Consider the following 25,906-nt stretch of genomic DNA (forward strand, 5'->3'; position numbering starts at 1 on the left):
CTCCTGCGGGAGTTTTCCTCAAGCTACTGGAAAATCCTGACCCTTTAACTCACTTGGTTAAACCCACATTTCCAAATGTAGGTGTCCATATGGGACACGTCCTGAGCTTAGACCACCTTGTCAATTCACTGGTACGCACCTGTTTCTATCAATCGAGAAATATTTTAAAATCGAGGCCAGTTGTGTCCACAGCTGGAGATACACGCTTTCATCTCATCTCGCCTTGACTATTGCAATTCTGTATACTTCTGTAAGATAAAACATCTTTAAATCAATTACAAGTGGTACAAAATGCTACTGCAAAGCTGTTAACTCAACGCGCTAATTTTAATTTCTTCACAGAGTGGCTACCAATCAAGTTTCTAATTGAGTTCTTATGATGGTTTGAAGAGCACTGCGTGGTCAAGCTCCCAATTACATAAAAGAGTCATTGCGACCGTATAACTCTAGCAGGATTCTGAGATCTTCAAATCAGGTCTTGCTAGCTGTCCCTCGCTCTAGATTAAAGACCCTTGACGTCCAAGCTGTGGAATGCTTCTGATAAAACCTCAGCCAGTTCTTTGATAAACTCTGTGTGGTCTATACAGTGGTGAGTAAAACATGTCAAAATCTATTTATCGTTTCTAGATAAAGTTCAATGAAGCACCATCACTTTCAAATAATTATATTTCAGAATTCTGAGTAAAACTATAATAATATTACTAGTGAAGCAACACTTTCCTCTTTTGTACTTTTGTATGAGGCTCATATTCATGACAGTAATCCTGTGAGGGTGGGGGATGCTTCCGATGAGACCGTGGCTGGAATGCAAGTGCAGTGTGTTTTTAGTGTCGGCTGACAGAGGAAGAGGACAGTAAGAGAAGTGCTCTAGGGGTTTTATGACACTGAAGTGTTTAATAGAAGTTTCACGAACACGGCTTAACAGTACAGTGTAACAAGTCAGAGATTTTGGAAAAGTTCCATGAGAATAAATCACTTTGGCCATTCGAAATTTACTTTATATCATGTGGATTAGTATTTTGAGTCAATTTAATATTTTTATTTCCAAAAAACGGTTCTAACTTCAAAAGTTCAGTTTCACAGTCTAGCGAGTTAAGGTATTTTGCCTCATAGGGCAATTTTCTGTTTGGGAGGGCAGCTTAGCTTTGGTATAAAGTGCGTGTAACGGAGACCAGCGAGAGAGAGCTTTGCAAGTAAACCTAAACTGTGAGACTTTCCATCTCTGTGAGGTTCAGATGGGATGTTTATTTTTGGTGGTTGGAATGGTATGGTCATTTACAGCAGTGAAGGTATTTTTATGAGACTGGAGATGTGATTTAGGGTGGTTTCCTGGACAGGGCTTAGGCATAAATGCACACTGCTATATAAGTACACATACACGCCGACAAAGTGTGTTTAAAGCGCTTATAGATTAAAACAGTGTGCGGATGCGCGAAAGCACGTAGGGTTTCTTTATCGCGCAACAGCGCCATCCACTGACCTAGCATGCATAATACATCGTTTTTATTCGTTTTCCCGGATCCGTGTAAATGCAGATTGTTTTGATAACGCTGTCGTGTGTACCTGAAACTCTTCAAAAACACAAAGGAAAAACTTGATCTTCTTTATCTTGCAAATGGAGACTCTCAAAAATCTGAGGCTGAGAAACCTTAGTTTAAACACAAGAAACTTAAGGAGATTAATAAGTTTACTCAACTTTTTAGTTCACTGAACTCAATTTACTGAATTCACTCAGAGCACTTCAAAGCTCACACGTGAACTGGATTTGACAAAAAACATATCTTATAAGAACAAAGACTCTTCACGTGCATGTTTGGTATCATTTGAAATGTCTCCGTGGGATTCAGATCAGAGGGTTTACAGATATTCTGCTCACTGTTGAGGGTGTGTCTTCATGTAAATGCCCATTTGTGGCCCGATCAGATCCAGGACAGAGTCCTTTACGATGTAAATTGTTGTTGTGTGGAGGAAGGGTGTTTTGGTCTGGGTATTGTTTGAAGGTACTGAAATTACCCTCTGCCTTTTTCTTATTTATTCTCAGGGTAGACAAAGATAGTCGAATTGCATCAAGTGTGTTGGCCCTCCACTACAAAAGTTCAAACCAGATGTTTATGTCAAGTCTTGGCTTCAAAGCCGTTGCTTGGCCAATGATCTGAAAGCAAGAGCCCGAAATGAAGAGAAAAAAATCCTATGGACATAATGTCCTTTTTTAATAAGAAAACTAAAGATAATAGTCAGTCAAGGCTGGAGAAAGAAGATGCTTCTGAAAAAGAGTCAGAAATGCACAAAAGCTTAGAGAATGAAGAAAGTCCAGAAGAACAGAGGACCCATCAGCAAGGTGATTTAGTTGTGCAGAGAGACAACTTTTGTAACCCTGAACTTCCATGTGAAAAACATGTTTTTACATGAGTATTTAGTTAACATGGCATTCACATGAAAGTGTGCCAAAACCACAAAAATTTGTGGTAAAAATTTCGAGAAACGATTCCCCGCCCCTGATCATGAGAACACTCTCTTAATATAAGACTGGGAACACCCATAAACACTGAGAAGTATATAAAATTGTGACGAGAGCCGTGGGAGGAGGAAGCGAGGCCAGTGGCGCCAGTGATAATGAGTGTCCGCCGGGCATCACATGAATATGTTTTCAGGATTGTCCCTTTCAGAAACTGGACGAAACCTAACCTCTGTCCTGACCTCTCCATCCAACAGATCAAAAATTCAGTTTCAAATTCAGTTCAGTTTCCTCTCTACCGTAACTGCTCTTCAGTTTATTTTAAGTTTAATCTTCCAACCAGGATTAGGTGCTTCTAGACCATTGTTGTTCACTTATCATTTCCCTCTGATTTTAGGGGTAAGTTATGGTTAGGGTTGGGCTTTGGTGTGGGTTTAGGGGTTTAGGTTTTATTTATACCAGTGTTGTCCTGAGGACGTCAACCACTTGGCAAAATCAGGTCGAGCATGACCACGCGGTGATATGATTCTAGCAAGCCACTCGATCACCGAACTATAGCAATCGCAATGCTTATTATGATTAAATAATTAATTTAGACATTTCATTTAGATATTTTTTGATGCATTTATTAGACACTCCTATTCTATAGCAACTTAAACAGGAAAAACAAGAGCTGTGTCATGTGTGTAATAGGCTAAAACATATTACATGAAACAGCAATAAAACTGTCAGATTTGAGAACTCTGACAGAAGTTTATGAGATTTTTGCAAGAATAATTTCCAAAGAACTAAATAATAATAATAATAATAATGTTCAGAACATGAACATCCTGTGAACAGTCATGTCAAACACAGTTGCCATTGATTTATTCACATCCCATGGACAATTTACCTGTATGTCTGACTAGTCCCAGTGATCTTTATCAATAAGGACTTTATCAGCCGCCAGTAGGCTAAATCTGAAAAAAAAACTCAGCCAATTCTTTGGTAAATTCTTTGCGGCCTGTGTACAGTAGCTTGTTAAAAGTCAAAATCAACTTATGATTTACAATACATGTGAAGCACCATCCCTTCAGTTGTGTGTAAAATCAGAACTAAACATATGAAGTGTAACCTTTTGCCTTTGAGGCTCATGTTTTTAACAGTAACCCTGTGAGGACGGAGTGTTTCCGGTGAGACTGTGTGGTTGGAATAGCAAGTATATTTCTAAGGAAGAGGACAATAAGGGTATGTGTTATTTATGAGACCGCATGGAGGGAATATTTAAGGCCCGTTTCACAGAAGACTACACGGTAAAAACCTTTTAGGCTGAGAAAACGTATCAGTTTGACACAACAAACTTCAGGACAGGACAAGGCCCACCAAACCCATTTTGTTAAAAAGTAAAAACTTAAAACGATAGTTCGCCCAAATTCAAACTCTTACCTTTATAAAAGATCCTTGATGGTGTCAGGGGCACAAACTGATGAAGATATCTGTCCTCCGAAACCTCAATCTGAAGAACATGAAGTTGTTCTTACTGTCAACATCAAGTAGTGATGGACAAATACATTTTTCTTCAAGATTGACTTTAAGAAAAGACATTTTAATTTACCGCCATTGGTGAAGAGATGAAGCACATTGGCAAACACCTTTTGTCCCGTCGTCTTAAGAGCAAATTAATTCAGACAATGAGTAATTTTTAAGTAATGTAAACATATTCAAGCATTTTGGATGTTGGGTGCTGAAAAGAGAATGAAATAAATCTCAGTCAAAACAGGATTTGGGTAATAATAATCTGGACTGAACAATTCTTTTTACATATTTTTATTGACACTACATCAAAACAGAACATATGCTATACACTAATAGCAAGACATCCAAATAAAAAACAAGGAAAGAAAATTAAGATTGCATTTTGAATTACATATGGTTAACAATTACTGAAAAAAACAACATCATGATAATATTCCAGAGACAGATAGGATATTTAAGATATTTTCCAATTAATTTGAGCTTTTTAGCAAATATAACTGTGTCATATTTTTACTATTTGTAGAGAATTGAAATATGAGTGGAAATCTATCATAAAGGACTGGACGCTGGGAGGTGAAGAATGACGTCATTGTCCTTGTGAGTCGGGCATGTGGTTTGAGATTAAACGAAGGACGTCATGCTTGTGGAAAAACATGTTATTTTGAAAAGATGCTCTTTATTGACGCGCATCGAAACGTCATGACTACACAGCCGAAGAGAAATGAGTTGATATGACGTTCATTGATATACAGTACAGTATAAAGCAGCAGTAGAGCGCCATCTGGTGTTCACCTCTGCAACAACAACTTGAGTGATGTAAACAGTTTAAAACAGATGACACTTCACACACAAAACCAAAGAAACAATAATAAACGTCTGTTTTTATTATTTTTAGGCTCTTAAAAAGACCAAAAAAAATACTTTATATAAAGTAAAAGACACTTTTTCTGTGAAACACAGTGTTCATAAAATGGATGTCATGGGGTTCGGTGTTGTTTGATTATCAACATTCTTTAAAAGATAGAAACTCACACAGGATTGAACTGACATAACCGTGAATAAATAATTATAGAATTTTGATTATGGAATCAACTATCCTTTTTAATTACACAAAGTACAATGAGTTATCTAATTTAAAGGAGTATGGTCACTTTTAGGGATAGGGATGATTACATTATCAATGTATCAAGATTATTTTAGTTTAATAAAATTACAACTTTAAAATCACTTCTGTTTATTAAAAACAAATCAAATATAGGTCTACAAAGTACTGAAAAAACCTAAACTAAACGAAAAATGTAAATGTTGCATCAGAAATAAACTGATAAATATAAGTGTAAAGCATTACATTTATAATAATAAACAAAAATTAAAATAGTTTAATCTTATATAGCAACATGAAAATAAACAAATACATTATAAAATGACAAAAGCATATACCAAAACTTTAACTAAAATTAACGTAAAAATCTTAAAATAAAAGCTAATTTAAAATATTAATAAAACTAATTAAAAATAAAAACAAAACGAAAATAACTCTGCAATGTATTTAACAAGATATTTAGGCTTAATAATGAGGCAGTAAATATGACATGCAATAGCTACACACTGTCAGCACTTAGAAACATGTATAAAATCTGATCTATTTACATTAGAGGTTAAACACAAATCAAAGCTTGTGTAGATCCATTAAAATATTGTGTGTTACTTGAATTTCTTTTCATTTCATTTGAATAATAATGTCTCTATATTTATTGCAAATCAAAGATATATACTGTGTACAGTAAATATATATATATATATATATATATATATATATTTACTCTGTTCTGTTACTTCTTAACACATACAGCTTGATTTCAAAATGTATTTTTAATATCAAAAGACAGGGAAGTTTTTCATTGTTCGTGTAAGAGTCGTGATGCTGATGTGTTTTTAATGTTGATCATGTTATTCCTCCTGCTGACCACGTTTATTCAACAAAGCCAAGTTATCAGTATATCTCCACTGAATCTCCTCTTTCTGCAAAAAAACACAGATGAGAAAATCAAAAGATGATCACATTGACATGTTTTTGTGGGAGCACATGTAAGACTATATGTGGGAGCTCACCTTCCATCCATACATCCCACATGAACTCATTCTGCTATCAACCTGTGTATGTTTTCCTCTATATTTCATGCTTCACACCGTTCATATTTACCTTGAGTTAAAAATACAGTAATCCTGGGATTTCACACGGTACCTTCTGTACACTGAAACTCTTGGGTTTGGGTCTGTTGAGCGCTATGAGAGATTGATCTCCACAAAAGCTGCTTTATAACTCAGTGTGCTAATCCTCTTCCAAATAATAAGTGTGACATGTTGGTTAACTCTCAGTTGAAAGCAGGTTTAAATGTACGAAGAGTAATTCATAGAGCAGATATCTTCATCTAATGTGTGTTGAATAACCTTCATTATGAACAGAAATCAGACGTAAGATGATTATGACACTGAATGAATTGAGTTACTCACCTGTGACGGTCAGTCTGAATCTCTTGTAGAAAGTTTTTCCATGTCTGATGCTTTTGAGTTCATAAAGTCCAGAGTGATCCGTTGTGATGTTTCTGATGGTGAGAGATCCAGTATATTAAAGCTTTAGCTTGTTCTTGAATCTCCCATCATCAACATCATATGTCTTGCGTGCTCCTCCCTTGATTTCAGCTATGACTGTGTTTTGAGGCACAAACCTCCACACGATCACATCATCTGTCCGTAGTTCTGTAACATCAGCATGTAGAATGACAGACCGTCCCTCTCTCACTGACATCAGTTCACCGGTCACAGTGACAAACAGAAACAGAAAAACAACAGAAATGAGAAGAAGTGCAGAAAGAAACTTAACAAAACACCGTTTTTACTGTCACCTGCTCTCATTATTAATATCAGTTCAATTTTACACTGAAGATGATCATATAATAGTTATATTTGGCTATGATTTTGTTTTAGATAAAATGTTGAAAAAGGTGATTCTGTTTAATGACTTTTGGAGCACCAGTAGAGCACATCTAATCAAATCTTGAGTTCAGCGTCTGCAGTCTAAAACAAAATCATCACAAACACAAAATGCATGACAGTATACACCCTGAATTAGAGCGAACGTTTTTTCACATTTAAACTCAATGGCACAATAAAGATCATTATATTCCTCTTGTTGTATCATCTATAAATGATTCTCACCCCATTGTCTTCTTGCTTTAGGAAGCCTGTGGCGACAGTAAAACACAGCAGCAACAGAGATAACCAGGAGGAGGACACCGCCACATATTCCTGACGCAGAAACTATATATATAATGACTGTAATGGAAAAAAAAACATTAACTGATGAAAACCTTCTCAATATCAATCTGATTCAGTTTCAAATGAATCATCATAAACATCATGAAGAACATATAATGTAAACGTGTTTAATGTAGAAATGTTCATCATTATTTATATTTACTTACAAGTGACATTTACAGTGAATTTCCTCTGAATGGATCGTCTTCTTGCGCTGATCTTTAGTTGATAAAGTCCAGAGTCTTCAGATCTGATGTTTGTGATGGTGAGATCTCCGGTCTGATTGTTCAGCATCAGTCTGTCTGTGAATCTCTCATCAGCACCATCATATGTAGTGAATATATTGCTTGGCTGATATATTTCAGCTATCAGAGTGTCGTCAGATACAAACACCCACTGTATCCGATCATGTCTCTGTATCTCAGTATCAGTGTTTAAAGTGACAGATCCTTCCCTTATCACTGACGGTGTCTTCTGTTTAACTGTATCAACACCAAACACAAGAGAAAAGAACATCACATGACCAGTATCCTATCATACTATCATGACTGAGTTAATAATAAATACATTTGGTGCTTAATCTAAACAAACTATGCAACATAAACAATAGGAAGGTTTATCAGCAAAAAAACAGATCAGTCCATTATTAAACATCATGTTTTTATTGTGTTTTATTGTGTTAGTTATTACTTAACCAAAATTACTTTTCAGCCATTCAGATTGACCGAACAACATCTGCATGTGCTAACAGTGTCAACACAAGAATTACAGTCACATTTACTGCAAAGAAAATGGACCAGCGAGCAGCAGTTCTGAGAAGTTCTTAAATTCATTTTTAAGTTCAAGATTATTTTTAGTTTACAGTACTTAATGTAGTAAGTATGTGAATATCGATGCATGAGGGGTAGACTTGTACTACAGTATGTTTGTGACCAAATTGTTCCACTTTTAAGCTTTTTCGTACTTTTTACTTTGAGGGTAACATTAGAGCTGCAGTACAAAAAAACATTGTTAACTAGTACTCAATTACATTATTCTATTGTTGCACATTTTTTTCTATGTATTTACATATTACTTTCTCACTTAAAGTATACAACTATGTTCTTGTCTAGGTTTGAATTTTGTACGTTTTATTTACTTTTTTATTTGAGTTATTCCACCTCAAAGCTGACTTGTTACTATATAAACTTGACCAAGAACTTTTTTAAGACAACATACTTGGGTTTTTTTTCTTGAGTGTACTTTGAAATATATTTCTGAGAAGTTTATAAAAAGAACACTGAAAGTATACTTATTTTATTATAAGTATTATAAGTATACTTATTCTTTACGTAAAAAGTATACTACTAACAGCACACGGAACTTCTTTTTTAAGGGTAAGATGAGTCGAGGAAAAAGCTAACAAAGAAAATATTGGTTTAAAGTAGAGACTCCAAATTTGCTAGCAGAGAAGGTCAGCCTCTCGAGACCCAATAATAACCGTACAAACAAAGCAGGTGCACAGCTACACTGTGACGTCAGGTCAGCGAGTGGACAAACACAATAGTCGCAGTGACAAAACCATGAAACGTCTCCTTTCTGCAAGACGCTACAGAGAAAGAGCTCATGGTACCAACATGAACCACCGACAAACTGCAAAGATTCACTGGAGCACTAGAGGACGAATGACACACACAATCACTGACTGAACCTTTATTAGGCAGACATGATCTGAACAGTGACCAAACTCATCTTTATTCTATTAAAGGATTGATGTACTCACCACTGACGTTAACTGTGAATATCTGGTGTACGGTGTGTGTTCCACTAATGCTGTCGATATTTACTTCATAAAGTCCAGAGTGATTGGATCTGATGCTCTTGATGGTGAGAGATCCAGTCTGAAAGTCCAACTGAAGTGTGTTTTTGAATCTCCCATCATCATGTGTTGAGAAGATTCCAGACTTTCTGTCCAGTTCAGCTAGAGGAGAGTCTCCGTGTTGAAACCTCCAGCGTATCACATCATATTTATTCATATCACTGACATCAGTGTGTAGCGTGACAGAATCTCCCTCCATCACTGACACTGACTTCACTTCACCTGGATCCCCAAACACTCCTGAAGACACAAACCTTCATTTTATTCCGGTCTTTAAAGGTTGTAAGGTTGCTCTTTAAAGTCCACACAAAAAGGCAGCTGGGTTGCCAGTAAAAAAAAAACATAAAATACGTTTTCTCACGCAAAATGACATGTTTCCTGTTTTTCTTTGCTTCTATTTCTATTATATGTCTTTTACCATATTTTAAAAAACACATGAAAAATCAGTGGAATTCAGTAACTTATACTCGAAACATCTGTAAAATATAACTAAAATTCTGTTTTTATTAGAGTGTAACTGCTACAAATGTCATCACCACAACAGCTACACTGTAATTCTCACATCGAGTTTAAGGAATAATGCTGTAAATAAGATAATCATGAAAAGAAAAGCTTGAGATACTCACTAAGACTGAATGTCTTTCTTGTGGTCATTCCTCCAGTGATCTCTACTTTAAAAAGTCCAGCGTGTTCAGTTGTGATGTTTGTGATGGTGAGATCTCCAGTCTTATTGTTCAGCATCAGTCTGTCTCTGAATCTCTTATCTTGAGATAATCGCATCTCATCGCTCTCTTTATCTAATCTCGCTGCGAAGTCCTGTTTATCTCCAAACCTCCACTCGATCACATCTATTTTCTGTATTTCAGTATCAGTGTGTAGAGTCACAGAATCTCCCTCCATCACTGACACTTCATCTGTAAACACACCTGAAGAAAACAAACACACAGTCAGTGAAAAGATAGAACCATAAATGATTATGTGCTTACTAAACCTATCTGCTGTAAAAAGTTCAAATGACTCTAAGAGAATGAAATCTAAGAGAAAATTATTAAATGTGAGACCGTAACATTTCACAAATATTTACAAAGCCTATACATCTTTAAGTGTTCTGAGTACAGTCCAAAGCAATTGCTACAGTAAAAGAACTCACCGTTGATGAATAAAGAGATGATGAAGAGTGAAGAGATGGTCTTCATGTTGTTATATGTGTTTGACTTCATAAAGACGATCAGTAAAGTGTTCAGTGACTGTAATGTTGATGAAGATGAACCAGGGAATTGTCAGTGGTCGGTTGGTGTAAATCTTTCTTCATTGCTTTTCTCTACTACTGGATGTTAGGGTGGTGGCCCACCCACAATGTAGGATGACCAACCCACAATGTATGCGTGTTGTTTTAAAGTTTGGTCGGAACGTCGTTTCATGGTTGCTGAATGTGGAACTGGGAATTGCACCATGATGGCGTGAAAAAAAATGTATCGGAATTTTAACAGCATTTAACGACACAGTTTCTCAATAGTAAAATTCAACAATCGTGCACTTAGAGAAACATCATTTTATACACTGTTTGGGTTTTAAATTGAACGGACAAAACAGAAGAAAAACCACGCATGTGTACAGTATCAGTGTACTGGATGGGTTTCATTCCTCTTAAAGCGACAGCAGCATATTCCTGCGGTCTGTTCAAAGTCAAGGAAATCACTCACTGCTTGTGACTCAATAGCTTCTGTAACTTCAATTATGATTCATCTTTATTTCATTTGTACATATGTTATGTTTTATTTGATTACTTTAATCCATTTCTACCTTAAAAGGTATATAAACAGTATCTTATTTTATTTTCTGCTTTGCTCTGTTGTTTTATTGGTGCTGTTACTTGTAGCTTGATTATTTGTTCTTATTTTTATTTGTCAGTAGTCCCTTTTCCCTGAACATAGCACAAACCCAACAGAAACAGTGACACAAATCGAACCGTGAGTAATTTGAACCGTTACACCCCTATTAGACACACAAAAGTAGATCTAGGCCTTAAAGGGACCGTTCAAAATTTAAAATTCTGTAAACGTTTAGATTGACCGCCATCTGGTGGTGAAGAGATGAAGTGCACTTCCAAACACCTGCTGCGCCAGCCTGTCCTGTAGCTTTATGACTTTTCAACCAAGAAAAGCCATTTTAAATTAAAACAATTAAAATAGACCGATGTTAAATACTCTCATAGCCAAGTAGCCTTTACATACACAATAAATTACGATTTAAGAATCCAAGAATGTAAATTTAATGTAATATACAAAAATATAACTATTTATTTCTTTAACAACATGGGCTGTCTGGCGTTAGGTTATGGGATGATGTGTATTTGTATGTGTACAGTTCTCTATCGTTCTGCTATGAGTTATTACAATGCTAAATGTTGTCAATACTTGAGAGAATAATCAATCTGCAGTTACGCAACTGAAACACTATATGGCAATGTTTAACTTTATTTATATAGCGCTTTTTACGTTCACGCGCGCACACACACAGACACGCACGCACGAACAGGCTTTAAAGGGACAGTTCACCCAAAAATGAAAATTCTGTCACTCACCCTCAGACTGCTCCAAACCTGTACGAATTTCTTTCTTCTGATGAACAACAATGATATTTTAAGAATGTCAGTAACCAAACAGATCTCATCCCCCATTTACTGCCATAGTAGTTAAAATAAATACAATTGGAGTCGATGGGGGATGTGATCTGTTTGGTTACAAGCATTCTTCCAATTTTGATTTTTGGGTGAACTGTCCCTTTAAAGGGTCTTTATATTGCATGCTACCATTATCCATGAACACACACAGAGCCTTTGGTGTAGGGACACATTTTATATACATGAATACGAAAACAGAATACTGAATTATTTTATTTGAATTGTTTGTCATACAGCCTCAAGATTTAGGTTTTGTAGAAACAGACTCAAAATTGTCAAAAATGCCACACAGCATTTGTAGAATGTACGATATTTATTCACTAATGGTCTTATGGTGTCTGTGATCCATCTTGTTTGACGCTTCTAGATCCGATGGCATACACCAGAACAGCAACAGTAGCCACACCCACCACAGCAGAGGCGACCAATCGGATCAGAGCTTCAAGACCATAACAGCAGCACACACAGCCTGATGAAGTAAAACACAAGAAACGGATCAGTATAAGACCACCAGCGGTTCATCTCAGCAATAATCCTAAATATTTAAAGTGAGGTGTGCAATCTCCTAAGTAAACCGATGCAGTTCAACCTAAAACTCATTTCTCACATCTAGGTTAATCTAACGGTTGGGTTCGTCCCTTTTTGACCCAACACTTAAGTTGAAAGTGTCCCAGCATTTTTATTGTGTAATAGAGAATCTCTACTTGCCATAGACAGTAACATTGAATGTGTACGAGGTCTTCTGTTTGCCGCTGATGGTCATGTGATAAAGTCCAGTGTCTGTGGTTTTGGTGTTTGTGATGGAGAGAGATCCAGTCTGATCATCCACCTGCAGTCTGTCTCTGAACATCCCATCATGAACGTCAGCATTGATTGACGTCTTATTGGTTGTTCGGCTGACTTTAGCAATGACAGTCCCCTGAGGTCCAAACCTCCACAGTATCAGATCATCTCTCTGTAGTTCGGTCTCATTATTGTGTAGCGTGACATTTTCTCCCTCCATCACTGACACTGACTTCACTTCATCCGGATCAACACCGAACACACCTGAAGAACACAAACAGAAATTCTTTCATATTAAAGATTTTTTGGTAAAGTTGGTGTGTTAAATGACAAAAAGCTTGAAACAAACACATATAAAAGACAGAGAACTGTACATTTCCACAGCTTCATGTTGTCACGAATGCTACACGGAGACACAGGGTGAGGATCCAAATGCCGGTTATTAAAGGGGCAGTCCAAAGACAAAATCCAAAAAACGGGCATATATCCAAGCACAAGTAATCAGGGCAAACAAATCCAAAGGTAATGGCAAACAGAGTAATCCAAAAGACAACAGGGCAAGGCAAGGCAAATCAAGGCCAGATTAGACCTGACCAGACCCAACCAGACCAGACCAGACCAGACAAGATAACCAGACATAGAGATCGCATAGAGTTGCAGTGTGACACTTAACAAGATTTTGCCATGAGTGGAAAAACTGGGTTTAAATAGGCAGACAAACAACAGTTAACAGGGCACAGATTAAGGCAATGATTGATAATGAGTCCGGGCAATGTAGTCCAGTTGAATGGCACTCCAGCTGGTGAAAGTGACACATGTGTATGACACTTCAGATATAGAAGTTATACAAGTAAATAAACACAAAAGAACCGGTCCCACACTCTATTTACTGATGCCAGAACAAATCACATTCAACAAGCTGCACATGAAACATATTGACTATAAGCAAAACATTAAAGTTGCACTCAACATGCATAAAACACAACTCCACGCACACACACATTTACATTCATGCATTTGGCAGACGCTTTTATCCAAAGCGACTTACATTGCATTGTATTACACGCACACACAGCATGGTTATCTCAGAGAAGCACACATTTAAGATAAAAGAGAGAAACACAGGTCAAATATTATACGGACTATAAATTATAAATATAAAAAAATGATTTTAGCAGCCCCCCGGTCAGGCAAACTGTATACAAACGGTGGAACCCAAACGGTAAAAAAATAAACCAAATATTTGTTATCTGCTTAACTTACCCACTATACAGCAGAAGCACAAAGAGAGGAAAACAAACACAAGACGCATTTTCTTTTTTTACAGTTCAGGGCTCTGAAATAGTTTCCCTCAAGAGCTTTAGAACGATCATCGGAAGGAGACGCATCTGATGATGTGAACCTGCAAAACTTTGCCAACCTCTGTCTCTTCGTAAGCCCCGCCCCTCAATGACGTGTCAGCGAGCACAAAATGACTGACAGACAGAGAGAAACACCTCCAAACGTTCTGAAGTGATGAGCTTGAGCTACACTTATTACAGTTAGTACAAATATTCACTTCAACTGACTTTCTTATCAAAGCTGTTGTGTGGATTCGTTTCAGACCCCTAACATGTTTCTCATCTTTGGTTTTCTCTGCTTGTGCTTCTGCTGCCTGAGGGGTGAGTTATAAACGTAAACATTTGTTCATATAGGAACGCTTTTTTAATCCACTGAAGATCTTTAATGTGTTTGTGTTGTTCAGGTGTGTTTGGTGATGAAGTGAAGTCAGTGTCAGTGATGGAGGGACATTCTGTTACTCTACACACTCATCTCACTCACATACACACAGATGATCTGATACTGTGGAAGTTTGGACCTCAGGGGACTGTCATAGCTAAAATCACAATCAATAAGACGTCAATCAATGCTGACGTTCATGATGGGATGTTCAGAGACAGACTGCAGGTGGACGATCAGACTGGATCTCTCACCATCACAGACATCACAACTCAACACTCTGGACTTTATCACATGACCATCAGCGGCCAACAAAAGACCTCATACACATTCAGTGTTACTGTCTATGGTGAGTAAAGATTTCTTCTTTATAACGTGTAGAAGACCGATAGATTCACTTACAGTGTACTGACTCTTATTATTCCTTACAGAAGCGAGTCTGACCGTTGTGATCTGTTGTGTTGTTGGAGCTCTGTTGATCGTAACTGCACTTCTGATCTTCTACATCTGGAGGAAACACACAAACACACAACAAGGCAAGTATTAACTACTGCTAAATTACCTGTCAAATAATGGTTTTATTGAAGATAATTAATAAGTCAAACCTGCAATAACTGTACTTTATTTATTATTGTTGTAGAAGCGGTTCAGAGCGGTGAAGAGGAGATCACTTACTCAGATCCAACGTTCCATAAAAGACAAACACACCAAGCGGTGAGATCATTCAAGCGTGTATGTCTGTCTTTATCGTTACATGTAATCTGCCTGATTTGTTTGTATCGCACTCAACACCTCTATCCCATCTAAACTTGTTAAGTGTGCAAAAATTCAATAATCACCTTTTTTAAAGCGTATTAACATGAAAGTGCATCAAAAATGTCTACAAAAGTTGATACTTAAGTGCACAACAAATGTGTTGACAAGCAATAATGGTTAACATTACAAAGAGAGGTAGAATGAAATGACTATTCTGAGCATAAACGGGTTAAACGTTCTTTAAGCGTCTGCTAAAACAGATGCTGTGAAAAAGGTCTGGCAGGAAACTGAGCCGTCAGACGTGGAAAAAGTCGAGTTTCTGTGTGATGGTGTGAAAAAGAGGAAATGAAAGCTAAAGAGAGAGTAGAAACAGAAATCCAAACTATTTAAGAAATCAAACACACAACACACTCTTGATATGATGGACTTTAGTGATTGTTATTGATGAAATGTTGTGTGTTGTGTACAGAGAGCAGAAGTGGAGGACGAGGTGATGTACGCCAGCGTCAATAAAAGACGATGATCAATCTCACATTGTGATGTATTCAAGTTCATTGTCACTTCAGCTTTAATGTCAGTTTCATTTCAAACAATCGGCAGTGCTTCTGTTGTTTAGTAATATGCTGTTGTGTAGTTTGTCATACTTAATTGTGTATTATGAGATTTAAAGATACCAAAAGGCCCAACATCACAAAGTCTACTACAACTTAAGAGATGCGAGATTTTACTGCATGTCAACGACAATTCACCATAGAGTAAATATTATTTACAGAATGACTAGAGAATATTGTCATAAATAACTGAGAGTGTGGGTATGAGCAAAGGGTCATTGTGGTTTTAAAAGCACGCTGTGTTTCTAGTATTTTAGTTGGTCTGGCAGCTTCTTGTCTGGGTGAAAGTCAAACCTGATGTGGAAAGAAATGTGGTTTTGTTCTGCTGGTAAATAAAAGATGTGTGTTGGTCTGCTCGTGGCCATTTGTGGTTAATGTACATCTGTGTGTGTGTGTGTGTGAGAGAGAGGTGTGATTTGCTGTCCTGATAATATCTTTAACTCAAAAAACAGCTTTAATAAAGTATTGAATTGAATGTTAATGTTTAAATAATAAAATGTCGCTTTAAATCAAACTGTGATATTACTGTCAGCTCACACTGCATGAATGTGAAATCCGTATTCAAGGATTGATGTGCTTATTATTTCTCTTTCTTTGAGCTCAATGCTCATTTCACTACATATTTTCTTCAGCTTTAAATGAAACTCAGGATCACCCGATTTATTCACCCTCATGTCGTTCCAAACCTGTTTGACTTTTTTTCTTCTGCAGAATACCAAAGAAGATATTTTGAAGAATGTTGATAATCAAACAACGCTGAACCCCCATTGACTTCCATTTCTCAAAATATATTTGACTCACATACATGTTTACAGCGACATGCTGCCTCTTTAAGATTTATGTAGGCAATAGATTTTAATTTTTCAATTTGAAAGTAAAACTCTCACCTCTCACAGAAGATCTTTCTATACAGACACAAAGTGACGACGATATCTGTCCTCTGAAACCTCCACCTGAGGAACAAAAAGCTGTCATCAATATAACATCAAGCAATGAGACTTTAAAAACAAAAAATGAATTTTTTTTAACACGGTTTGATTTACCGCCATCTGGTGGTGAAAAGATGAAGTGCACTTCCCAACACCTGCAGCTGCTGCTCCAGCGAGTCCCGTCTTCAACCAAGAAAAGCCATTTTAAATTAAAACAATTAAAAACAGACCGATGTTAAATACTCTCATAGCCAAGTAGCCTTTACATACACAATAAATTACGATTTAAGAATCCAAGAATATACATTTTATGTAATATACAAAAATATAACTATTTATTTCTTTAACAACATGGGCTGTCTGGTGTTAGGTTGTGGGATGATGTGTATTTGTATGTGTACAGTTCTCTATCGTTCTGCTATGAGTTATTACAATGCTAAATGTTGTCAATCCTTGAGATAATAATCAATCTGCAGTTACGCAACTGAAACACTAGATGGCAGTGTTTAACAGGCTAAAGTTAGTGACCGGCTTTAAAGGGATAGTTCACTCAAAACTGAACATTCTCTCATCATTTACTCTCCCTCAGATTGTTTCAAACCTGTACGATTTTCTATGTTCTGATGGACATAGACAATGATATTTATAAGAATTTCAGCAACCAAACAGATCTCATCCCCATTTGCTGACATTGTAGGGAAAATAAATACTATGGGAGTCAATATGGGATGAGATCTTTTTGGTTACTGACGTTCTTCCAAATATCTACCTTTGTGCTCCCACAGCTATTGACATGCAATATGATATATTATAAGACATGTCAATGCAAGTAATTTTCGATTAAGACACCTCTAACATTTAAGTTAGTCTGCGACTAGGCTTAAGCCCTGTCTGGGAAACCGCCCCTAAAAGTTATAAAAAGACAAGAAAGTAAGAAAAGTATTTGGCTGAAGAATCATTATAGCACCTTTTTTTTAAGTGAAATTCAGCATGTGCGTCTAAACTCATTTTTAGGGGGATGAGATGATAAACAGGGGGTCTACCCTTACAAAAAAATCCTGAAGGAAAAATCCTGCAGGACCTGCACACCTGCATACCTGCAGATTCCTGGAGGATCCCACAGGATTTTCGTGATCATTTTCCTGTGGGACTCCTGCAGGAATCCTACAGGAAACACGAAGGACTCCTGAATGAACCCTACAGGAATCCTACAGGAAAGCTAAAGTGTTCAGTTCCTACAGGACTCCTACAGTATAGCCAAGGTGTTGGGACTTCCCCCAAATAGATATCCCTGAGAAAGAACCACAGAAATGGCATATATTTAATTGTTTATTTGAGATGTCAAATAAACAATTAAATCATGCGGTTCTTCAGCCTAAAAAAAAATATTAAAATTTAATACATTTGTTAACAAAACATTCTGTAGATATAATTTACGAGGGAAAAGATTTTACTTTTCTACATTTCTTCTGTGGACTTTGTGATGGACTATTTTCTGGACTAAAAATTTCCTTTCTTTTTATTGTTCTTTTTTCAGGAAGTTTGGCCTCCACTTTTTGTTTTCTCTCTGACTCTATCTGCTGAAGACGTTTCAGCAGCCTGTCCTTATTTTCTAAACAAACAAATAAATAAATAAAATGTCCTTGCAATACATTCATATTGCATCCATATAAAAATTGTTCTGAAATATTACTGTAACTGTTTACCACTTAGCTTCAAAACAGTTGCTGGAGAGCTTTCATCTTCATATTTCACATCAACGACATCACCCTCATTAAATTTTTTTTTAAGTATATCCTTTCTGTTTACAATGTCTAGGGAAGCATCAATCTCTCTCCATTCAATTAGAGCCCACATCTTGTATATCTGTAAAGAAAGAATCTTTTGATTAATATTACTGAACCCAGACCCTTACAAAAATTTACCATGGTTTTACTACAGTTAAAACCAAAAAGCACATGGTTACTGTAGTCAAACAATGGTTATCACAAAATAACCATGTTTTTGACAACCATGTTTTTTGTAAAAACCATAGTAAACGATGGTTACTGTAGAAAACCATGGTTACTACACTTGTAACATACCACAAAAAAACAGATAGATAGATAGATAGATAGATAGATAGATAGATAGATAGATAGATAGATAGATAGATAGATAGATAGATAGATAGATAGATAGATAGATAGCAGCTCTCATATACAAACTCTTAAAGAAAGGAATATGATAAACTGCAAATATCTGATTATTACAGAATTAATAAAATGGCTCACATGCAGTTTAAAAAAGTTCACTGCTCAGACCACGATCTCAACACGCATGCTCACTCAGAAGCACGCAAGAGTCACGACTGCTAAACAACACAACACCCTCATCTGTCTAAAGCTGTTGTATGGACGTATTTCAGACCCCAGAACTGATGAAGAAAATGATTCTCGTGCTTGTTTTTCACTATCTGTGCTTCTCCTGTTTTATAGGTAAGTTATAAACATGTTTCTATTGTTTACGAGAGCAATACAGATATTTGATGTTTTTCTACTACAATGTTGGTTTTGTGTGAAACTAAAATGGTTTTCATTTATGTCATGAATAAATCAAGTTTGGGATGCTTTAGAGTCTTTGAATGGAAGTTTATAAAGCTCATAGGCTGAAGTGTGAAATATATTTTGTCAAATCTGCGTTTACATGAACACATCGGATTGAATTTAATCAGATTGTGCAATCTGAATGTAGTGTTTACATGAAAGGTAAATTAAGTGATCTGATCTGTGCATGTTTACAAGCTTCAAATCCGATATAATCTGCTGACATGTGCACAAGTGTTCACCTAAATACCCACTAAAACAGCATTTTAAAGCACATATTGTTATGTTTTATTTTACCAACGGCACAAATGTTTTTTTACAGTTTATAAAGGGAGAGATCGTCTCGTGCCAATGAAGCACAAGCACACCCGATGCAGTTTTACCATGGTAAAACCATGACAAAACTACCAAGACCCACCAAAGCGTCTGCAGGCAAACAATAATTAAATAAATGTTTAGAAACTGCTAATACCGAACTTTAGAAGTGATAATATGTGGATTCATATATCAGCATTAAAGGCAGGGTGGGTGATCTGTCCAGAAACATTTTTTGTCATGTTGGTTGTAAATCTCTTTACATCCTGATAGCGATCAAGAAGATTAGTGGTCAAATAATGTTTTTATAATTATATATCATCTGTGAAAGGCGTAGGACCAAAAAACATTTGCCCAATCAAAACGTTCTGGCCGAACGCTGTGACTGGTCATGTGTAAATTTTCAGCCAACATATTTTGTGTACCACTGCGCACCCTGTTCACGCGGACATCAGCGCCGTAGCGCACTAACGTCCGCTGTGTCAATGTAGGGAGAATGACGGACAATCAGCAACAATCAAACTTTCCTACGGAACCGATAACAAGTAAATCTACAAAACAAAAGTCCGTTTTTGAAAAAGCAGTGACGACAAACATCTGGATCATGAAAGAGGAAAACCAGGAATTAACATCGATTCAGTTTTTACACGATGGAGACAGCTCCGGCAGGCAATGGGTGTGAAAGATGATACCATGGCTGCTCTCTTTCTTTTGGACAGGTGCTTCCAGAAGAATTTAATGGATTTAGTTTGTCATTTTTTACGTGGATTTACGAAATACATTCATGTGTTTGGAGGAGGCGTGGCTTTGGACGGCGAATCGCATAGAGGGTGGGATTATAATTTCAGTGCTAGCAGGCTAAAATTAGCATCTTTCCAAATCTACCACTCCACCTTTAACGGTAAACAGAGACGGACGCGGTGGACGCGGGTATCATTATAATAATCACAAAACGGCTCCTCAAACAATGTTGTAAGCACATAGTATTTATTTTATGTCACAGACACCAGCATAATAATGAAATAATCTCTACATATCAATGAAGCAAGGTCGTTACGGTGATTTACCATGGTAAAAACAGTTAATCCTTCCAAAGCACATGTAAGTAAACGATAAATAAAATAAATGTTCAGTAGCCTACTACGAATATAAATGAAATTTTATGATTAGATATTTTAGCCTACAGTATGTTTGTACATCTGCAAATGTATCGTGTTTTAAAAAGGAACTGAGAAATTGCGGTTAAAAACTCACTCCAGGGAAACAGTTAAGACATTTTAAATGCATGGAAACATTAATATGTTCATTTAGAGATGACAAGCATATGGAAATGTGTACCGACTTGTCAGATTTATGGTTTTTGGTTTCTTTAGCAACTAGTGATGGGTCGTTCTTGAACGATTCGTTCATTTTGAACGAATCTTTAATGTGACTCGAGAAGAACGAGTCGTCGTAGGGAGTGATTCGTTCAGCCGCGCATGCGCATTGCGCAACATTCTATGGGTCCTGTACTGGAATTCAAGAAGAACGAACGATTCAAACCCGAAGACTCGAGAGGTGAACTAATCAATTCTCTTTCCGGCTCTGACTGCATTGGTTTAGCTTACGACGCTGTCACGTGATGAACGAAGGAGTCAAACCCGAGGATTTGTCAGATAAGAGGTGTGGTGAGCTAATCATAGACTAAAGACCCAGGTAAACAATGAATTAATCTTTTCTGTTTCTTATAGCATTATAGTTTTGTATTGTTTTGTTTGTAATGTGATCATTTCGTTCATTATGCAAACGTTGAACGATATGACTCGAAAAAAGATTCGTTCATTTTGCTGAACGAGACTCAAAGATCCGAGTCAGTAAAATGATCCGAACTTCCCATCACTATTAGCAACAGCTGCTCCGTTCCGTGTGTCATGCCCTTACGTCTGTACGTGCCAGCGTCGTCTTTGCACATGCGCACAACTTCCTACTGCGGTTTTTCATCTGATCTCAAACGGATTACAAACAGCATTAGTCACCCTTTACAATCCGACTGAAATTTCAATCGGTTTGGGCATTTTTAATCTGATTGACGTGTTTATATGAAGCGTTTTCATTCGGATTGGATTTTTAATCGGATTACATTGGTCCATGTAAACGCAGCTAGTTGCGGTTATAGACCAATTTAAATGTACTGAAGAGCGTTAATCTGTTTGAATGTGTTTGTGAAACTCATGTTATTTATACGCAGATCAGGTTGGTTGTGTAGGTGTGTTTGGTGATCCAGGTGAAGAGAAGTCAGTGTCAGTGATGGAGGGAGATTCTGTTACACTACACATTGATGTTTCTTCCATGGAGATATTAAATGTGATTTGGCTATATGGACCTCAAGATTTTCATATAGTTACAATCCCAATATACAGTGATATCGCATTATTTCATGGTAATGATGAGAGATTCAGAGACAGACTGCAGGTGACTGATAAGACTGGATCTCTCACCATCAACAACATCACAACTGAACTCTCTGGACTTTATCAAACCATGGGCGACTTTGGCGCAGATCTCGCTACAGGGATCTTCATAAAATTCCATGTTACAGTCTATAGTGAGTAAAGGTTTTTTTCAGGTTTAATAACTTTCACAATTAAAATTATTGTATTTAATTGTATTAACAAGCTGGAATTTGTTAACTGTAGTATCGTGATTATAGTGTGATGGAAAGTGAATTAAGCTCTGCAAAGCTTTCTTTTTTTCTTTAATGTTTTTCAGCTCGTCTGCCTGTTCCTGTTATCATCAGAGACTGCTCTTCATCATCTTCAGTGTCAAAATGTGTTGTGTTGTGTTCAGTGATGAATGTGTCACATGTGAGTGTCTCCTGGTACAAAGGAAAGAGTTTCTTGTCCAGCATCAGTGTGTCTGATCTCAACATCAGACTCTCTCTACCTCTGGAGGTGGAATATCAGGACAACAACACATACAGATGTGTCATCAACAATCCCATCTCAAACCACACACAACATCTACACATCACTGAGATCTGTCACACGTGTTCAGGTGAGTCACACGTGATGTTTGTGTTTATTTACTGAGCTGATCTGAAATCAGACTGACTTACAGTTATGTCATTGTTCATTACAGAAGCAAGTCTCACCCTCAATTATGCTGTTGTGATCTGTTGTGTTGTTGGATCTGTGATGATTGTAACCGCACTTCTGATCATCTGCATCTGCAGGAAACACGCGACAACAGGGTAAATGACAATCACTTCAAAACATAACCGTCTATTTTGTATATCTACAAACTCTATTATAGACACACGCGCCTGACCTGCAGTTAGTTAACTTCCGGTGTGTTTGTTTATCGCTCTGGCTAATAATATAAACATTTATATTTCATTTAGTTTATATTAATAACGATTTTTATCATTATTTTATTGCATAATAGTTATATTAACGATTTGTTGTAGGTTCATTTTATTAAATAAACAACCTCCAATTTAAAGAAACCGTATGGGACATCTAGCGGTTATAATTGGTATTGCAGTCTCATATTGCAGAGGCATTCTTCTCTGTTTCTTTTGCTTGTTATCAGAAATAATCTACAGGCTCGCTGTTGTTTTTGGATGTGTACCGGAAGTTTAATGCATGAGCAGTAACGCTTTATGTTAAGATGAAACCGTCTGTAAATGTTATAGACAGTAATTGTTTAATTCAATAATATACTTAACTTCTTTATGAATGGTGTCATTGTTTTAAGTTTTTGTTTTTTGTGTTTATTATTATTGCTTAAAAAAAACAGGATGGAGCGGTGAAGAGGAGTTCACTACTGTAATCTATGAAGTACAAACAGATGGTGAGATCATTCATGTGTGTCTGTCTGTATTGAAGGAATAGTTCATCCCAGAATGAAAATGACCTCATCGTTTACTTACCTGCTGCACATTATCTGCATAACAAAACCAGCCCTGTATGCCACTGCCATACCTATATATACTTACAGTCACTGTTATGTTTCTTTAACTATTACTCTTGAAAACCACTGTGATCATAAACACAGACAGATTTTATAAACACAGACTTTATAAATATCTTCATTTTAAGAATGACCACAGATAAAAAAAATCCTTAATCCGCAGAATAATATTTCAGCCGTTTCAAAAATAGCTCTTGAAGCATCTGTTGAAGCAGAAGACCCTAAAAATATACACACATAACATTATAACATTCATAAACACACAGAATCATGAATATTGATTTTGAAAGGATGAATAGATGTGATTGTTATTGATGAAATGTTGTGTTTGTGTGTTGTGTACAGAGAGCAGCAGTGGAAGAAGACATGATGTAGGCCTACACCTGCATCACTAAAAGACTATGATCAAACACATATTGTTTTGTTTTTAAGTTGATCATTTCAAGTTGTTTTTAAGTTTATCCATTAGTACAAAGAGCCATTATGGTTTTAAAACACACAGTGGTTCTAGCATTTTATTTTTGTCACTGAATGCATGCCATAATTTAACGGCTTAATTTTTTTGCTGAAGTAAAACTTGATGTGAAAAGAAATGTGGTTTTGTTCTGTTGCTGAATATGAGATGTGCTTGTGTTGGTGCTTATTTGTTGCGTGAATGTTAGAGGTGTGAAGAGAGTGTGAGTGTATTGGCATGCATAGCATGTGGTTCTGCTTTTGCTGCGCATTATATTTTCCACTAATGTCATGTCCTCTCATGTCATTCCAAACCTGTATGAGCCCCTCTGTGGAACATTATGATGAACTATCTTCAATGTAACATCAAGTGATGATGGACAAATAAAGCTTTCTGAAGGAATGTTTGAAATGTCTTTTTGCCTTTTTAATTGACCGCCATCTGCTGGTGAAGAGATGAAGTGCACTTACTCTACATCGCAGCTAACTGTGAATCACAGCTAAGACACAAGACGTAGACTTTACATACACAGTATTAGGCTACAGATAACAATTTTTTCCACATTTTATTAACTGATCCTTACGAACATTTACAAAAGTTTTACTACAGTTAAAATAAACACGGTTTATTAGCTGAGGACACTAGATGGCGCTCTACAATTAAATATCAACGAACCTTAACGTCAACTCATCACTCTTTTAAAGTCAAACTGTGAGGTCTGTTTTCTTTATGTTTCTTCATTTCAGCAATGGAGATCCGAAGCACGTTTCAATAAAGAAACATGTTTTAAACTTAAACTATTGTGTGGACTGATTTGTTTTGACCCCTTTCTACAGTTAAAAGCAAAAACCATGCTTACTGTAATAAATGGATTTTATTTGATATATGTTAGTTGCCACTACAACAAAAGATTAACTTTGTCTTTATTTTTGAACACACACAGTGTGCATGTGCATGTGGATTTTGTGTGCTTCTGTGACGGATGTGTATACTCGAAATATTAATGTATTTCACTAATCATCCTTTCTTTCAATTTTTACTAATTTACCTAGTAATAATTCGTCCACAAAAAACATTTATAATTTAGTTTTGTATCTTATTTTTGTTGTTTGGGAAAAGATATTTGTAACTGTATTGCGTGGTGACGTCATTTCTGGTAAACTCGCGCTGCGTATTCAGATCGCTTCGCGTTGAGCGTGCTGAAAAGAGGTAAGCACTACTAAGCGGTGCTTTCTCAGTATATGTCTGTGAAAGTTGCTAAAAGTTTGATTAAGCCAATGGTATGCAGTAATATTGTTGTTCACATTGTTATGGATGTATTAGGAAGTGTTTTAGAAATGGATGGATTGTAGTGGTGTCGAGATGAAGCCTCATGAAGCTTTTCACCCAAGTGGTTCACAAAAGGGTTCATTTCTCGAGGCTTCATTTGCTCACAACGCCATCTGGTGGCCAAAGAGGGTAAAACAGGCAGATACATTACAGATGTGCCTGATGTGGTCTGTGATACACTCACTGTATTTTGCGCCAGTTAAGGCAGAAATAACGGTGAAGAAGAAATCCACATTCCACATAGACTAATCTAATTATATGAATATTGTCTGGTGATATCTAATGATTGCATAACAGAACTGTGTACTAAACGTATTGGCTTGAAATGAATGGGGCCATCAAATGTGTGTAAATCAATTATTTGGTCATAATAGGCAGAATTATTATTATAAAACTGAAAAGTGTCTGGGTTTAACTGGGCAGAGGGCAGTGAATGTGCTTGTGAGACTTGGCAGAGGACTGTGATTTTGCTTGTGCAACAAGGAAAATGATGAACAGGATATACTTCAGGAGTTTTTATTCAAGAATATTATTTTCTCAACTGTTTAGGGCTAAGGCGATTTCGGGTTTTTTTGACACAACTTCTGCCTTTGAAAACACCCTTTCGCATGGCACAGATGAAGCCGGGGTACATAAATACTTGAC

General features: G+C 36.6%; 3 protein-coding genes across 3 annotated transcripts; 2 read left to right on the forward strand and 1 right to left on the reverse strand.

Moving 5' to 3' along the window:
* Nucleotides 1-5,368: 5,368 nt before the first annotated feature.
* LOC130548432 (uncharacterized) lies at nt 5,369-10,458 on the reverse strand. The gene is made up of 7 exons (XM_057325196.1): nt 10,297-10,458; nt 9,773-10,072; nt 9,051-9,386; nt 7,456-7,770; nt 7,190-7,306; nt 6,485-6,772; nt 5,369-5,992 (listed from the first exon to the last, which is right to left on the reverse strand). The coding sequence occupies exons 1-6, from the start codon at nt 10,364-10,366 to the stop codon at nt 6,600-6,602; spliced, it is 1,311 nt and encodes a 436-aa protein (XP_057181179.1). The 5' UTR covers nt 10,367-10,458; the 3' UTR covers nt 5,369-5,992; nt 6,485-6,599.
* Nucleotides 10,459-14,169: 3,711 nt separating this feature from the next.
* Nucleotides 14,170-16,144, forward strand: LOC130548441 (uncharacterized). The gene is made up of 5 exons (XM_057325209.1): nt 14,170-14,273; nt 14,357-14,680; nt 14,763-14,867; nt 14,972-15,045; nt 15,557-16,144. The coding sequence occupies exons 1-5, from the start codon at nt 14,225-14,227 to the stop codon at nt 15,608-15,610; spliced, it is 606 nt and encodes a 201-aa protein (XP_057181192.1). The 5' UTR covers nt 14,170-14,224; the 3' UTR covers nt 15,611-16,144.
* Nucleotides 16,145-19,059: 2,915 nt separating this feature from the next.
* LOC130548533 (signaling lymphocytic activation molecule-like) lies at nt 19,060-22,760 on the forward strand. The gene is made up of 4 exons (XM_057325373.1): nt 19,060-19,104; nt 21,755-22,111; nt 22,276-22,560; nt 22,645-22,760. Exons 2-4 carry the CDS (start codon nt 21,814-21,816, stop codon nt 22,758-22,760), a joined length of 699 nt encoding a protein of 232 aa, XP_057181356.1. The 5' UTR covers nt 19,060-19,104; nt 21,755-21,813.
* Nucleotides 22,761-25,906: the final 3,146 nt, after the last annotated feature.

This window comes from Triplophysa rosa, linkage group LG25 (assembly GCF_024868665.1).
Source record: "Triplophysa rosa linkage group LG25, Trosa_1v2, whole genome shotgun sequence".
Lineage (NCBI taxonomy): Eukaryota > Metazoa > Chordata > Actinopteri > Cypriniformes > Nemacheilidae > Triplophysa > Triplophysa rosa.